This window comes from Phymastichus coffea, unplaced genomic scaffold, assembly GCF_024137745.1.
Source record: "Phymastichus coffea isolate CEN01 unplaced genomic scaffold, Cenicafe_Pcof_1.1 PCOF00078, whole genome shotgun sequence".
NCBI classification, from domain to species: Eukaryota; Metazoa; Arthropoda; class Insecta; order Hymenoptera; family Eulophidae; genus Phymastichus; species Phymastichus coffea.
The window spans coordinates 377,729-394,447 of record NW_026706889.1 but is presented as its reverse complement, the minus strand read 5'-3'; the positions used below and the strand labels follow the sequence as shown (position 1 = coordinate 394,447).

General features: G+C 55.0%; 1 protein-coding gene across 1 annotated transcript in view; it reads right to left on the bottom strand.

Annotated features, from left to right (window-relative positions):
- LOC131668445 (AF4/FMR2 family member lilli-like) overlaps positions 1-16,719 on the bottom strand; it is an 86,800-nt gene that overhangs the window by 16,173 nt on the left and 53,908 nt on the right. The window contains exons 4-5 of the mRNA XM_058942619.1: positions 5,975-6,179; positions 54-241 (exon numbers count right to left, since the gene is read on the bottom strand). Coding sequence (XP_058798602.1) covers positions 54-241; positions 5,975-6,179 — 393 coding nt within the window. The remainder of the gene's footprint in view (positions 1-53; positions 242-5,974; positions 6,180-16,719) is intronic.

Here is a 16,719-nt window from a genome sequence, read left to right as displayed (position 1 = left end):
CCGCTCGGGTTTGTCGGGGATGCTGCGAGCGGCTGAGCCGCTCAATTATTTACCTGCGATCCATTAGAGAGCGAGGAGGCAGTGGTTGCCGCTGCCGCTGCAACGGCTGCTGCTGCCGCCGCCGCAGGGTTGGCCGCTACCGCGGCCGCAATGGCGCGCTCGCGCTGCGCCAGCAGCTGCGACACCGACACCCCCGAGTACACGTTGTTGCTCAGCTTTCGCTTCTTCCTCTTGAGGCCGTCTGCGACAGTAGAAACAGAGATTGCAGCCGGGTGAAATCTGCAGGACCGGGCAAGGCGATTCGGTAGACGCCTAATTCGCCGAGGGTTTGATTAAAGGCTGACGATTTAGCGAATCCAGCGTGTGATCGATGTTCTTTCGCGAGAGAGACTGCGGCGCATTACGAATGAATTAGGAGCAGCTCCGAGCGCAAGCTTAAGCGCCAGATTAGAACATCGTCCGGCGCTTCGGGGCCCTTTGCAACGCGGCGACCGCGCAATAAGGGATTGCCTGGCAAAAACGAGGCCTTGCCCACAGTCAAAGTGAAGCCTCGTACGACAATATTTTCCGGCTATTCGCTGAGTAATGTCGGCAGAGGCCGTTAATCCCCTGGAAAGCCACAAGCGCAAGCTCCTGTGCAAACTCACTGCGGCCCGGACATCAATTATTCCGCGCCTCGCGCAAATTAGAATGTCGACTTTTTAATGAAATAATAAACGGAAGGGCTGGTCTTGGCTGTCTCTCGTCAAATAATTACAGCACTTGACTCGGACGCCGTCTGCGAGTGTACGCATTACATTTTTCATATTCGCCAGCTCTCGCGCGTAATCTCTTCGGCCGTTATGCGCGTCATCAATATGCAACTCGCGGCCGCGTGTTCTGCCGCAGCTGCTTAGCAGCATCGCTATTCGATACTGTCAATGATTATTTACTTTTGCGCGCTCGATTAAACAAAGCGCGCCAATTCGATAAAAGGGAAACACAAGGCATTGAAGCGCTGCTCTGCCATTATACTTTTATAACGCTTGGCCACTGCCATTGCCACGCACAGAGAGAAACAAAGCTTGGCGCGAGGCGCCTTTTAATAGCAATCCACCAGGGCTCTTTTATCTGTAATCCAACAGCAGATAATTACTCCGGGCGCAGAGCGCTCGTCGTCGTCGGCGTCGACTAAGGCCAGATAACTCGAGGACGGTAATGAATCTACCCTTGGCAAAGTGCAAAAAGCCTCGACCCTCGCTCGCACACACGCCGAAATACAGCCAGGTCGAAAGCTTTTTCCACGTTAACGAACAATGGCCAGTCGCGTTTTCACGCCCTCCGCCCCTCTGCCTTTTTCCTTCTTTTCCCTCTTTTTTCTTGCTCCAGCCGTCTTCCGTGTCTTTCCGCGGCTCGGTGATTAAGGACTGTTGATTCTGCAGCGAGAGAGACCGAGAGCGGATTCGATCGCAGCGCAGGATTAAGCGCCTGCGAATTAATCCCTCTCGGAGCTTGTTTTTTAGATTGGACCCGCGCTCCATTTATTATCGCGCGAGCTTCGCGCTTATTCAAATAGCAAGGCTTTGCACGAAAAATGCTGCTGGCCAAAAAGCTACGCGCGTCATTACATTAATTAGTGTGCGCGGGCAAACCGCTGCGGCAGAGCCAGGAGCGTTAATTGAATCCCACCTGCAGCAGGAGCTCGTAAAAAGACGCGAGCAACGCGCGTTGGTAAAAGCAGATTAATTAGAGCTGATGAAGCGCCCGTCCGAAATTGATGCCGAGCAAGTCTCGAGAGGTGGTGGCAAAACAAGAGAGAATGTAATCGAGAGAGCGAGAGAGAGAGGGAGGGAGCGAGCGAGAACGATTTGCGGCCTGCAAAGTTGCCTGTAACAGATGCGCACCGGGGGAATATTGGCCTGTAGCACGGTAGCACGGTAGCACGGGGGCAAGTCAGCTTTTTATTGAATTTATCTGGACGTGTGTGTACGTGATCGGACCTGATATTTATTAGTGCTACCAAATGGCAAATGTTCCCGAGGAAGATTAGGGGAAGCCTGATGTTTGCCGGACGTGTAATAACTTGACACTTCTTTTATCAGAAGCGCCAAATGTCTGTATATCCGAGGGCTTTTTTATCCCTTTTTATCCTCATCCGACGACCGAAACCTGCTGCCAGTCCTCGGGGACCAAATTGTTTTCTCAGCGCTGGATTACTTGTTTCTCTTTTTCCTTTCTTTCCTCGGCAGATCGCTCATTTTCCCCTTCGCGTTCTCTCCGATTTCGATTGCGTTCCTCTAAAAATCTAGTGCCCAGCATAACTCATAAACGGAAGAGCAGCGAGGGGGCGATAATCGTGGAAGTGCTATCCACCGGCGCGCTAGTCCCCCGAAAAACGACAGCAGAAGTAAAGGCCGAATCAATCTGTCAGTCGGCAATCCTCTCGTCGACTAAACAAGCGTCGCCTCACTCGCGCTCTCTTCGGGGGGTGCTGCTGGCGGGATATCGAGTAACGCGCGCAGAGAGCATAGCGGCACACACGGAGAGTCGACACAGACGCTTAAAGCCACGGCAGAGAGGCTAAGTGAGGGGTGGCGATAATGTAGCTTGAAAGCCACGCGCTTGCGCGCCGGCCAGCCCCCCCCCCCCCCCACCTCCACCGCGCCTTGAATTTTTCATCCAAGAGAATGTTCGCTGAAGGCGCGCGTGTGCGTGCTGCCCTCTCTGCGAAAATCAAGCGCCGGAGCAGCAGCTACTTGGCCGGAGAGAGAAGGGAGTGCGCGGCAGGATTCTTTTTCTCCTACCTCGAGCGTCGTCGACGACGACGACGAGTTGTGCGCTTATTGATCGCGGTGCTGCGATAAGAAGACACGAGCATGCCAATTGAGGGGAGGCTCCGACCGACGCAAGCTCTTCTCTGCTCCGCCGCGGGCTGTGGGCGGCCGCCGCCAGCATCGCTCGCTCTCTCTCTCTCTCTCTCTCTCTCTCTCTCTCTCTCTCTCTCTCTCTCTCTCGCCTCTTGCCAATATGATCTCGCCATTGCCGCCGTAGCCGCTCACTTTTAACTGGCCATCCAGCCCAGAGAAGATCCGAATCTTTGTTTATCCGTCGAGGATGCGCGTAAAAATCAGTAAAAGTCAAGTAAACAGTTTGTACGCGCCGCACTAAGCCGTAAATGTCTCTCTCTCTCTCTCTCTCTCTCTCTCGGCGAGCTCATAAATAACCGTAGCCACGTCGATTTGCAGCAGAGCTTTATCGGAATCCGCCCTCTTGACGCGGCAACGCGCTCGAGCGAGCTGCTTTTAATGCGCGAGTTATCGGCTTCCAAAACGATCGTACTTTTAATAATCGAGGGGCCGAGGCTTTTTACGTCCGAGGGCTCGTGCAATTGATTGGCTTTGGCGGAACAATAGCTGGCGCTTTGGAGCATTTGCGCAAAGAAAGAATGGCGCTGGTGGAATGTTGCGCGAAACGCACTTAATTGGCGCGCGGCCCGTCAAAGTCTGAATGGTCGGTAATTAAGTTTGGATGGCGGGCGCTGCAGCGACGGCACAGGCCGGGACAAAGAAAAGAAAGAAGAAAGAGAAAGAGAAAGAGAAAGAGAAAGAGAAGGAAAAGGAGAAAGAGAAGGCGCACCCTTGGAGGCCCCGGCGGCAGGCCGCTCTCGCCGCCCCTAATTGATATACAAGCATAAAAGCACAGCTCTCGACAAGTGAGCGAGGTCCCTTATCAATATATACATTTCTTTAGCGCGCGTTATTAAAAGGCATCGCGCTCGCTTGCACCCGCACAATCAAAGAAAGAAAGTCGCCCGCATGCACAAAAGGTCTCTCTTCTCGAAATGAAATCCAGGCGGAGAACACGAGTAGGCATTTTTTCCGGCACACGGCCGCAGAGGGTTACGGTGCGCGAGTGAAAGCGACGCGCGTCGGGCGCGCAAGTCGAGCTTTACTTTTTTGCGCCCTTTGTCAGGCCGTCCGCCGATCAAGGGCTTCTCTCCACTTTCTTCTGGTCCTCGGGCACGCGAGGGCACATAATGGCCGGGGGAATGGACTGCAGCCAAGACGACACATCGCGCCGACAATGAGTTTTGGCTTATTTGGCTTTCGCGGACAAGCAGAAGCTCGGCGGGCGGCTGTGGAACGAGTGTCGTAAATAACGCTCCCCGGAGAGAGTCGAGCGCCAGGCGTCATTGAGCACGAGACGGCACGAGACGGCACCAGACAGGACAGCACAATCCAAACTTTCTTTCGGGCCGTTCGACCAGTGGAAATAAAGAGGGCGAAGCGGAGCGTCAGGGAGGTGGGATGGCGTCGCCTGCACACATGCGCAGCCGGCGCAAGTGCAGCGAGACCGAGCGACCCGGGCGAAGCGGCTTTAAACGGTCTTGCGCACTGAGTGTTTCTACCACCCCGCTAAGTGATTGATCGCGAAAAGCCGCTGCATGCAACCGCTTCTCTTTCCCCGACTTCTCTTTAACTCTCTCGAGCCCCGGGAATTCCACTGCGAGCGAGCCTTTGTTTCTTTGCGGCTGTTTGCGGCTGTTTGCGGCTGTTTGCGGCTGGCGCTGGATTAATGTATCAATTTGACAAAAGAGCGGCGCGCCAGGCCGCGGCGCAGCGCTGAACAACGTTGTTACCGCCGCGCGGATAGCCTCCTCGAGCAGCCCCTCGACCGATCGGCTGCCACTTTTTGCACTGCTTGCCCGAGAGAGCGGCCGAGGCTGCGCGAACCGTCTTCCTCTCTTGCGGGCGTAATAACGTTACCAAGCGATCAAAGTTTCATACTCCGTTCTGTTGGCCAGGCCGGACAGCCAGCCAGCCACCAATATCCTCTCGTTCCGCGTTCGTTATACTTTGGCGCTCGGATGTGACCGATAGGTTTTGCCTCGGTTGGCCCCAATCTCCAGCGAATCTGCAGGAGGAAAGACCGACCGCCGAGGGTGAATCTCCAGTCGAGGGCCAATTTCCCGGCGTGTCTGCGTGAAAAATAAAGAGGATTCGCCCCGGCAGAGTTGTACAGATAGCTTGCAAATATTTATGCTGAAGCGCTGGATTTTTTATTATTTATCGGCCGCAGTGCTCGTCGTTTATTAGGCGCGCTTCTTCCGCCTTCTCGCGGTGCGCGCCGAGGAGCGAGGCTCTGCCTGGCGATTTAAAATTCAACGAGTCAGCTGGAAGCGGAATCTGAGACGACTTTGGGGCGAAGCGCCGAGGGAATTGATTGCCCCCATCACGCGTCATGATCGAGGATACACGCCGAATTCCGAATCAACTTTGCTATTCTTAAGCATTCCTGCAGCTTGCACGACAGTTTGCCTCGCTCGGCGAAAGCACTTTCCGATAATTTGATTACAGCCGTCTCCGCGCGCGTGCATCACATGGCAGCTTACGCCCCATGATAAATGCATTACATACGTCATAGAGCAACAGACGCAGATCGTTCCGTTGGCGCAATCACGAAAAACTTGCGAGGGTAGATATCAAATCCAATCAGCTTGGAGCCTCTCTCTCTCTCTCTCTCTCTCTCTCTCTGGCCCTGCTGGATGGAACAAGCCCGCTAATCGATAACACCGCCTGACTCATCCCGTCCACTAATGATTCTTTGCCAATGAAGAGAAGAGACGGAAGAAAGGAGGCAAATATTTGAGAGCGCGAGTTAATTATAGCACGGCGCTTATTTGACGCTTTCGAGGATTCTTTTTGTCATCGTTCGAACGCGGCGAATCGGAGATACGCGGTCGAGAGGGGAGAAGGCTCTCTCCGCCTGTTGACCGAGAGTCGGAGAGGCTTTGTCAAGCTTGATTTGCAGCCGCGCTCGGTTAAGCTGTAATTGAGGAATCATTAATTAAGAGGCTACGCTGGCCGTCGGCAGATTGCGCCTATCGATGTCCAGCGTAAATGTTTGATTTTGGAGCTTTTTCGACTGGCATCACAACTAATTTGCTCGTCGGAACGTCGGTGTCGCGACAGGAAAGCAGCAACAAATGACTTACCAGGTTTGGATTTGTCGATAGGCGATTCCGCGCCAATGGGTATGGTCCCCGAGCTCGAGGCGATGACCTGGTTGTTGGCCGTGGACACGAGCGTCGCTATCTGCTGCTGCTGCTGCTGCTGCGGATGCGGCAAGATTTTTCTCTTGTGGTTGCACAGCTTTGTCATAGGCTTGCCTTGCGTCGGGCTCCAAGGTCGCGTTGCAACCTGTAACAAAGAACGCACGCAGAAACGATTATTCGTGGCGGCCGGTTTCGGAGGCGGGCGCTGGAGACGGGCCCGGAGGAAGAGCGAAAACACGCGCGCTTCGTGTCGCGCGAGCACGTGCTTTCGCGCACGGACCTCGGCCCATTGTTCGGCGCTGCTCGAGCTCGAGGCTCGGTCGGGCGGCGGCGGGCAGTCGGGAGGCGGGAGGGACGGCGAGCCCTGCGAAGCGCGCGCAGACTGGCGCGCTCGATTATTCGCCGTGCGTGCCGCCGCCTGGGGCCAGTTGACACCGGCCGCCGGCGACCAAAACATCCGCACTGCCGCGCCGCCTGCGCGTCTAGTCTCGCCGATAGTTTCGCGCACCACTACAACTATCACTTGATTTATCACGTCGCCGTGACAGCGCGGCGCACGCACATCGCTCGGTCGGCGAAAGACCAGCGGCCACTTTTGCCGAAGACTTGATTTATGCCGCGACGGCGCCACCTGCGCGTGCATCGAGCACGTGGCGGCCACGCATCGAGCAGACCACGAGGACGAGCAGCAGCGGAAAAAGGGGCTAACCAGGGTCAAGCCGGTGAGGCGTTGACTGCCGGCGAGTCGGCTCCAGTCCATGGAGAAGTAGAGACTCATCGTGGCACTCCATGTAGAAAGCCGAGCCTAGCAATGATGGACGACGCAGACGGGAGATGGAGCGAAGTAAGCGCGCGTAGATGCGGATGCGTACTAAACGCTGCCGGCATGAGCCGCTTTGTCAACTCTCTCTCTCTCTCTCTCTCTCTCTCTCTCTCTCTCTCTCTCTCTCTCTCTCTCTCTCTCTCTCTCTCTCTCTCTCTCTCTCTCTCTCGCTCTCTCCCTTTGAGAGAGCCGAGAGGGGGTGGCGAGCAGCGCAACGTGCTGCCAGAGAGGGGGTTTTTATATTCGCCGAAAAGCTTTCCTAAACTCGCTCTCTGCTTCTTCTGGCGGTCGCCTGGCTCGCGCGAGCCTTGGCCGCGCCGCGCATCCCTTTTTGTTTCCGATACTCTCATTGTCCGCGCGCGAATTTCAATGGGAGCGCATTTTTCTCCCCCCGAGCTGCGCACCCATTGATCAATTGATACTCTTCCAAGGGACGGCACAGATACGCATTCCTTTCCACTTTGTCTCCTCGTATTTATTGGCCGGCGCGCGATAAACTTTGTCCGCGACAATAGCTATGCCCGACGTTGACTAATGGCTGCGCTCGTGCGAATGAAAAAACCGGCGAGATAAGAAGCCGAGCAGATCAGTCAATCGCAGGCCACGGCTAATTGTGCGGCGAAGCCCTTCCCCGCATATTTATCGGCGCGCCCATTGAAATCCAGTTAAAGAGCGCCAGCTCATTGTCCAGCGGGCGACAAAGGGCATCGCGGCCGATTCCCGCGCAACTTCGCAGCCCTCCAAACACAGCAATTACCGGGACGCGCGCCGAGTATTCGCAAACAGCAGACGGCTTACGGCTTTGTGCGGAGCAGCCAGACAGCCAGGCCGCCGCCTCGTTCGAATGCGCCGGTCGACGCGCGACGAGCCACCTACCACCGATCGGTCCATTTTCGCGCATTTTCTCGCTGGCCCGCCGAAGACGGCCGTTCGGAGCTTGCAGCTCGGAGCTTGAGCGCCGATCGCTCGGCGTCGACCGATTAATGGGAGCCAACAGCGGCGTGAATTATGAAGCTGCATTCCAACCGGCTGTCGCCAAAGAAGCGGCGCGTTTCAACAGCGTTGGTCTCACGCTGCGCCGCGTCCTCGCGACGGAGCGCCAACAAGAAAAAAACCACCGAGCTGGGCAGCCTCCAGCGAAAGCCTCTTTGGCGGTGCGAATAAATAACGCGGCGCGCGCGTGTTAATATACTGCGGCGACACACAATGCTGCCCTACCGACGCGCCCACCGGCTCTTTTAATTGATGATTTACATATACAAAGTTTGCCGATCCACTTGTGCCCGGGCCCGTTTTTATTTATACGCGCGATATCTGCAAGTTCGCTGCGACGGCCAAAGCCAACCAAAGCATTTGAAATGCTAATCGTTGGACGAGCTATCGATTGCTTGTTATCTTGCGCAAGAAGAGCACTGCACGGAGCATTGCAAAGTCGTCTAATTAGAGGAGGCTTTTGCGCGCTGGCGACAGATTAGGCAGCGAGGATATATTTGTCTCGGGAATTGCTCTGCGCCGGCAATTCCGTCTTGGTCGAGGCTGCGCCCGAAGGGAGAACGGCAGCTCGTATCTCGTATCTCTCGCGCCTTGTCATTTAGCTGCTTTGCGAGCTTCATTTGCGGGCAGCGGCCAAAAATTATTGTTTCCAGGCCGGGATTAACTGGAGGGCGGATCGTCCGCGTAACGGCGCGCTCAATTTCGCGCCCGATAAAACACGAGCCATTAGACGCGCCATTCAGCAGCTAGCCCGACTCTGGCTTGACATCATTAGCGCCGTTGCGCGTCGATTCTGACGACGTTGAAAACGTTCAAGACCGCCGAAAGCCACTGGAAACGGACCAATCTTCTCCAGTTGCACCTCCCCGTCCCGGCTAATTTATCCTCGCTGCCCACTGCCAAATGAAAGATTCGCAGCTGCAGTCGGGCCTCTAATATAGGCAGTCGGCCGACGAGCAACGTCCGTCCGTTCCTTTTGATACACGCGCGGCACCGAATTGTCGCTTATCGGCCCCCATTTGCATTCGTCGCGCGCACCTTATCGCCCAAACTCACAGCTATGTTCTTTCATTTTAATTGACCCGCATCTTTGTTGCACTCGAGAAAGCTTCTAAGCTTCTAATTACGGAAGCTGCGCGCGCACACATCCGCCACTGGCAGGGTGACGCTGCTAATTAAGCCACTTCTACGAATCGACGCCGAGCAGAGAGAAGCCATTGACGAGAGCCTTGCCATCATAATGCCCTGATTTCTCTTCTTGCTTCGTCTTGTTGAACGTTAATTGGCCGAGATGGCTTTCTTGCCACTGTTTATCGATATTTCAATTAGCTCCGTTCTCCGAGTCTTCGCTTCACTCCAATCTTTCATTTATACTTGTACTCAATTTCTCCTTTTTCTGCACTTGATAACTATTGATTTGAGACTTTCCGCCGCAGTTACAACCAAACGCGTCTCCATTTTATCACTGTCCTGTTAAAGCGAGTGTTTGTCGACAGCTTGACATTTCCAACCTCATACCAAGTTTATTTTCCAATATCTTTTCTTGCTGAAAATCATTTGGTTCTTATGATCCGTTCAACTCAGTCGGTCATTTCTAACATTCGAAGCTTTCCAAAGAGCGCAAGAAACAAAAAAACCTAGTAAACTTCATCATCATTACAATCCAAATTACTTCTTGTCGTAGAAATCCTGAACTCGGCTCATCGCTAAAATAACAATCGCTAATCTATTTCTTTTTCCTTTTCCGATGCTCCACTCCGTCTTACTCGACAACAACGACTTTGCCGCGAATCGTTCGTTCTCCTTTTACCTTTCTACCGCCGCAGCAACAGCAGCAAAACACAAAAAAATAAAATAAAAAGGAGCAATGAGACAGCCGAAGCAGCAGAGAAAGAAGAAGAAGCGTCAAGATATTCTCGTCTACCGAGCACGCTTTGGAATAAAAAAAGAACATTTTTTTTTCTTTTACTTCGTTGCTCGAGCAAAAGGAATTAACGAGCAAAAATCCAGTCTCCATCTTCTTCTTCTTCTTCTTCTTCTTCTTCTTCTTCTTCTTCTTCTTCCCTTCTTCTTCTTCTTCTTTCAGAGAGAGAGAGAGAGAGAGAGAGAGAGAGAGAGAGAGAGAGAGAGAGAGAGAGAAAAATACCGCAAGTCAAAAAATTCGCACCTTCCAAGATATACCAGTTTTCTCTCCCCTTTTGTTGCTCTGCGGAGCAGTTTTTTGTCGAGTGTCTGCACTTTGGCGCGACAAACACACTCGCATACAATTGATAAGGAGGACGTCGGACGTCGAGCGAGCAATGGGAAATGGACCTTGAGTGGCTTGAAATAAAAAGACAAGGCCTGTTTTACAACTCAATCCGCAGGGACGTGTGTGCAAAGAGTGTTGAAAGCCGCTGTTACGTCAGCATTAGGATAGAGATTTATTTGTAAGTAGCTCGAAAAGCAGCTGTTGCGTGCGCTTCTATCTCTGCGGTTCGATCTTCCCTTTTTTCTTTCAGGTGTCGAACGCGCTCTACGATAACATCTCAACAGGCCAGTCTGCATCGGTCCCTCTCACCGAGCAGCTCAACAGCTCAACGGCTCAACGAAATTGGACGGATCGCTGCACGCCGAGTGCAGTCGATGCCACTAATTGCGCCCAATGACATGCTCATCCGCAAATCAGCCGAATCGCTGCGGGCATCGCTCATCGCGTGCAAACGAGAGATTGAGCTGAACGAACGCTGGGACGCCTTTGCTATTTGGCTCCCTCGGACAAACTGGATTTCCATTGTGAAGCGCGCGCAAGCGGCTAAAACCGTTCGATTACGAGCTCGCAATAACAGCGCTCCGACTGGTTGGCTCGGAGCCTCGCAGCCAAACGCAGCGACGCCGCCCGGCGGACGGGGCATAAACATGGAGGGTCGCGAGCGCGCAACTGTAAGGGCTCTCCTCTCGTTCGAATCTCTGCCGCGAGCTCGAAGGTCCACTTTATTTAGCGCGCGCGACGCGTTGCATATAAAGCGTCGAGTTGCTCGCGAGCGCAGCGCCGATCTCGCTCTCCGCTCGGGCCGTTGCACACACGTGCATGCGCGCTGGAATGCCGCTCCCAAGTGGCGCTCAACTCGACTTCTCGGCCGCGCGCGCTGCCCTCGTCATCGACGCGCCGCGTCGCCGAGTCGACGGAAGGACGGACTCGCCCAGGCCTTCTGCTGAACGACCGTTTGGCCGAAGACTGCCGGGCGATGCCCGCGCGCGAGCCTCTCCCCCACGGACAGCGGCGCGTCTGGGGCCGATATCGCTCCCACAGTTTGATTTACGCGCGAAATAAGGTGGCGAGGAGAAGAAAGGAGAGGCAAGACGTAAAGACGTATCAAGGTGGAGAGAGAGAGAGAGAGAGAGAGAGAGAGAGAGGAGTTGCCGCGCACATCCGTGTCAGCAACCTCCGTCGGAATCCTTGAGCAGCGTGCGCAGCTCTGCTCGCGGCCTTCCATCGATACGCAGCCGCACGCACAGCGGCCCGGCACGCCGTTTGGGAGCTCGGAGGTGTCGACTGCCGATCGATCAGTGCGCGCGAGCAATGCATCCTCCCCGCGAGACGCGCTTTTCGCGCACGACTGCTCTTTGCGGGTGAGTTTTAACGGCTGTTTTTCGCCGCGGCCGCGGCACTCGCTGTTGCGAACAACGCCCTAATGTGAAAATTATACGCAGCAGGAAGACGGATGGCAGTTTTTTCCGGGCAAACTTTTCCAATCAAGTTTCGCGGGCAGGCGGCTCGAATGAAAAGCACGTCGGACCTTGGAGCGGTCGGGCGCTGCGACGGCATGCGCACGTGGTCCTGAAATCCGACCAATTTGGCCTCTCCGGGATACGCTTACTCAGGCCCGTATCGCTCCGGCGTAAATCCAGCTAATGCGATGGGCAAACGTGGAGCGGAGAGAGAGAGAGAGAGAGTCGCGGCCCGACAATAGGCCTTCGGTTAAAATCATCACGCAATCGGAAAGCGAGACGACGAGCACATTTCCCCTCTCTGGCCTCGGCGTCGCTCCGCTCCCCCGCTGTATATGCTAAAATCGTTAGGCCGACCCCTCGCAACGCACTTGCATATCACGCACACGTCGGCCAAGTTTAACGCGTGCGCGCCGACTAATTGATAGGCGACTTTCGCGCAACTCCATTATTCTTCGCCTCTTGGATTGCCCGATTTGCACAACAGCACAGCAGCACAACAGCGCCAGTCATGTTAACTCGCAGCCAACTCGCATCAAAACTTGCTCCTAGAGCGGATTCCGCAAACGTCGAACGTCGCGCGCAGAATGGACAAGTTAGCGAGAATTAATCCGACGACGGGCAATGTCGCAGAGTTGATTAGTTTTCAAGCGGCGATGAGTTTGGCTACAGTTGCTCTTTGCATGTAGTTTAATTGTCGACAGGCTTTTTGTTTGCCGAGAGCATTGGCCGAGTGTTTGCCGAGCGCCTTCTTTATTCCTCGCCGCCGATAGTTTGGCCAAACGATCGAGAAAGGAAGCCTCGCGTAATCCCATTATCGCGCCGATACTTTATTCAAACACAATTAACTGTGAGTCGGCGAGGATGCCTCGCGCTGCCGACGCCTGGGGCCAGCTCGGAAGAATAACCGGCACAATTAAAAATTACATATTCATCCGCGAGAGAGTGAGAGAGAGAGCGAAAAAGAGTGTGTACACACGGCATCCGTCGCTCGAACAATAGACACTCGGCTCGCAGACACGGACGCACTGCCACTACGGGGCTTTGTATTGAGATTAACTCGCATTTAATTACGCGAGCAGGGCAAAATTCAATTACCCCGCGCGCGTAAAAAAAGTATAAAGGTGTCTTGCGCTCGCCTCGGCAAATTAACCTCTCCCCACCCCAGCCCCTCTCTCCTTTGCAGTTAAGACGCTGCGGTGTGAGAGAGAAGTTTACGTTTAAGGAGGAAAGTGTTATGGTCGGCTGGATACGAAGGAGGATAAGTTTTTGGACTTAGACTTTCTCTCGTTACAGCGGCAGCAGCAACCCCTCTCAACAGCTTGATTGAATTTTAATTGAAGTTGCCTTCGTTAGCGATTACCTCTGAGGAATGTTCTTAGGGGGGATTATCCACCGATAAAACTCTATAATCTCCCTCGAGCCCTCGCACTGTGTCTTGTTAATGAGTACCGCGCGAGAGCGAGAATCAATATTGATGCGCAGTCGATAAAAATCCTATACGTAGCGATTGCACGATGCCTATATCTGATATATATAGAGCTCGGATTGAATTAGGTTTTCAATGGGTGCGATCATATCACGAAGTAGCAGCAGACGCGCTCGAGAGCTTCTCCCTCGGTTATGTGCTTCAGGAAAATTGTACGATGAAATTTTACGGAATTGAATTCCCCCTCCCCTCTCTCTTTATCCGTCGTACCTCGACAGAGAGAGAGAGAGAGAGAGAGAGAGAGAGAGAGAGAGGAGAGAGAGAGAGAGAGAGAGAGGAGAGAGAGAGAGAGAGAGAGAGAGAGAGAGAGTGCATTAATTTCGGAATAGGTCGAGTTTTTGTTCGTTGAGCACACTTAACCTATAGAAGTCTTTTCTTTGAGAGCGCAGCGCGTTTAGCAGCATCGTCACCACAGACCATTGTACAATTGCAATTGATTTACACGTGCGATCCCTGAGAGAGAGAGAGTGGATAAAAGGAGACAACAAGCTCAAACCCCTAATAGAACATAACGTGAGGCAAACAAGACACAAAGTGTAACCCAACGACGACGAGGACGAGGACGAAGACGACGGCGACGACGACGACGACGACGCAGAGGATGGGAAGGGCGATCAGGCGAACAAAAGGCTGGCAGAGAAAAAAAGGGAGGAAAAAAGAATCTGTCTCTTTGACACCGGAGAGAGAGAGAGGGGGGGGAGTGTCTGTCTCACCCCTCGCGTCGCTACGTGTGCTCCGCTAGCTGCAGAGGGCACGCGGAATGGCAGAAAGGGCGGAAGTCGATTATAACGCGGCAGCAGCCAGCGAGAGCGAGATCCTCGTAGTTGGGATAAAAGACAAAGGGACCACCCTATAATAGGCGCAATATTCGCGCGCGTGCGCGAGCGCGCGATGAATATTCCTCGTGCAATATGCCGCCTCTCGCCTCTCTCCGCAGCTGGCCTTAATACTGTATTCCGCTCTGGCGAGCGAGCGTTACACGCCGCCGCTCGGCACGTCAACTCGAGCCGAAGGAAAACAGTGCCGAGGAGGCGCTCCATTGCCACGGACTTTGGCTCGATCGCGCGCACAAACTTTTCGCTTCTCGCGCGCGCAAATAACTCGACCTGATTATGCAGCGGCGGGCCAGCCCGTCCGCTCGCGCGTCTATGAATAGTGCCCGTGAGCGTGATCCAAGTGTTGCCAAGTGTCGCTGCTATCGACGTGTGGCATCGGCGCATCGGCAGTCCGACAGAATTAGCTGGTGCGCGATGGAAAGTCGGTGGAACGCGGAGCTGGCGTACGCGAGGCGGCCACGGCCGACTCTTCGCTCTCCGCCGGCGCTGGTGGCTCGCGGCTCGCGGCTCGCGGCTCGCGGATCAATCATCCCGGGCTCGCTGTGCTGCTGCTCGGAGCTCCAGTCGAGCCGGCCTAATCGGATGATCCCCGTAACTCGACTCCGGCGGACGAGGAGCCGCGAATACAGCCGCGAATACAGCCGCGAATACAGCCACGAATACAGCCGCGAATACAGCCGAAAAGCCGCACCGCGAGGCCGCGGGAATCCGCCCTCGAGGCCGGATTTGGCGATCTCGCGCACCGCAAATCCGACTGGACTCCGCCGCGGCGGAGCAGCTTTGCGCTTGGTCGCAGCCTCCAATAGCTGCTCGCGCGCTAATAGGTCGGCCGGTTCGCCGGCGCCCAAGACGCCCAAGACGCGCCTGCCCTCGGCTGAGCTCTCGAGGGAGGCTTTGCTCGACACGCGCTCCGGGCTGTAACATAATTGATACACGCCTCGGCGACCTCCGAACAGAGGCGGCGCACGGCGCGGGGAACTCGTCGGCAGCGGCTTTCCCGCTCATCGATCGCAGGCGCGCGGCACAAAGGAGAAAATTGCGACTAGTCATCGCGAGCGAGCGGCGCGGCGCTTCGCTCGCTGCAGCGGACGGGCTGTTTCCGAGTCGACACTTGCCTGGTTGTCCAGCGGCGGCGCCCGGAACTCCGGAACTGCCCCGCCGGGTGCACTGTACTGCTGCGAGGAAAAGCGCGCGGCAGCCGGCGGGAAAAGCCGATGCGTTCGCTGGGGAGGCCCAAGCGCAACTAAAACTCTAGGCCCTTTCACCAAACGCTCGGCCGCGCTCTCTCATGTTTGCCGCCAGGTGCAGCTCGTCAGACCTGCCACCTACGCTTCGTTTTCCCTTCCTCTTCCTCCTCTGTTGCTCTTTTTATTGCTCCTTTTCAGACATCGAACGTGCGGCTCCCGCTTGCAGCGCAGCGCGCGTCGCGTGGCCCGCGCGCCGAGCACACAAAAGCGCTCGTCCATTAAAGCGTTTCTTGTACTCGCACTCGGCGCTCCGCTCGCGCGCAAAACACTCGAGAGACGAGTCGTTAACTGGTTTCTGGCCGAGAGTTTGCGGCCTGTCAAAACAAAAGTCCCTGCCGGAGAAAAGGCCTCTTGGAGGCCTCGTCGAGAGCTTCTGACGCTGCCCGTCTGCGCGTCTCCAGTCGTGCTCAGGTCGCCGATCGTCGAGGGCGAACGAGGCGAGCCGTCGGGAGCGCGGGGAGCAGCTCGCCCGGAAAAACAATCCCGCGCGGACATTAGCGCCGCGCGTACGCGGCTGGCGCGGCTGGCGCGGCTGGCGTGGCTGGCGCGGCCAGCGGGAGCGCCGTCCGGTTTTTCGGCCGCGCGATAAATCAGCTCGCTCGACTCCCATACTCGGCAGCCCGTGCGCGTATACCTATATGCCGTGCGCGGCACGATATGGTCTATTCAATTTGCGGTCGGTTTCTCGCACCGGCGATTCGCTTGTCGCCTCTCGCGCTCTCTCTCTCTCTCTCTCTCTCTCTCTCTCTCTCTCTCTGTCTCTCTCGTTGCGCGTGACGAGGGAGTTTTCGAGAGAGAGAGAGAGAGAGAGAGAGGGGACCTGATGGAACGTAATTGATTTCCTTCGCGGGTTTTAGATTAGGTGTCAGGTTCGAGAGAGGACGAGGGCGAGGGCGAGGGCGGGGGTGGGGGTGGGGGGGTGGGAGCGAGGCCGAGGGCGAGAGGCCTCGTTAATTCCGAATACATTTGTTTGCCTGATTTTGGCGCACAAAAAAGAGGGCATCTCCATTGTGCGATTGCCGTTGTCGATTCGCCGGCAAAGCTCGTCGACAAAGAGACAGGATTACGCGCGGCATTCACTGTTAGCGAAGGATGCTTTTGGTATGGGCCTACTTTTTGACTCGAGCAAGCGGAAAATACAGCATTCGGGCTTAAGGCAAGTTTGTTATGGGCCATTATGTGTGCGCTTTGTAAAACCTAATGGGATTCGAGTTTGATGAAGGAGAAACATTGGCAAAGCTTGTTTTTGACACTTGACTGCAGTCAAATGCCTGTTTCTGTTTGAATGGACCGTTGTGTGTGTGCAAAGCGCATTCTTTCGGAAAAATCATCTGCCTTCGTAAAATGTGTTGGTCCAATGAGAAAACGAGTGGCGCTGGCGACAAATTGCTCTCTAATCAGTGGCGTGGCTGCTGCAAACATCTTTCTTTGGCTGTAATCCTCGTCGTCGTCGTCGTCGTCGAAAAAAGATTTGAATCAGTCGCAGCGCCAGCTAATTGCATCCAGTTCAAACGCAAGTCCCGCTCTCCCTGGCCGCTTGTCGAGCTCGCGTCGGAGCAACGGAGGAAGGGTCGGCTTGAACATTT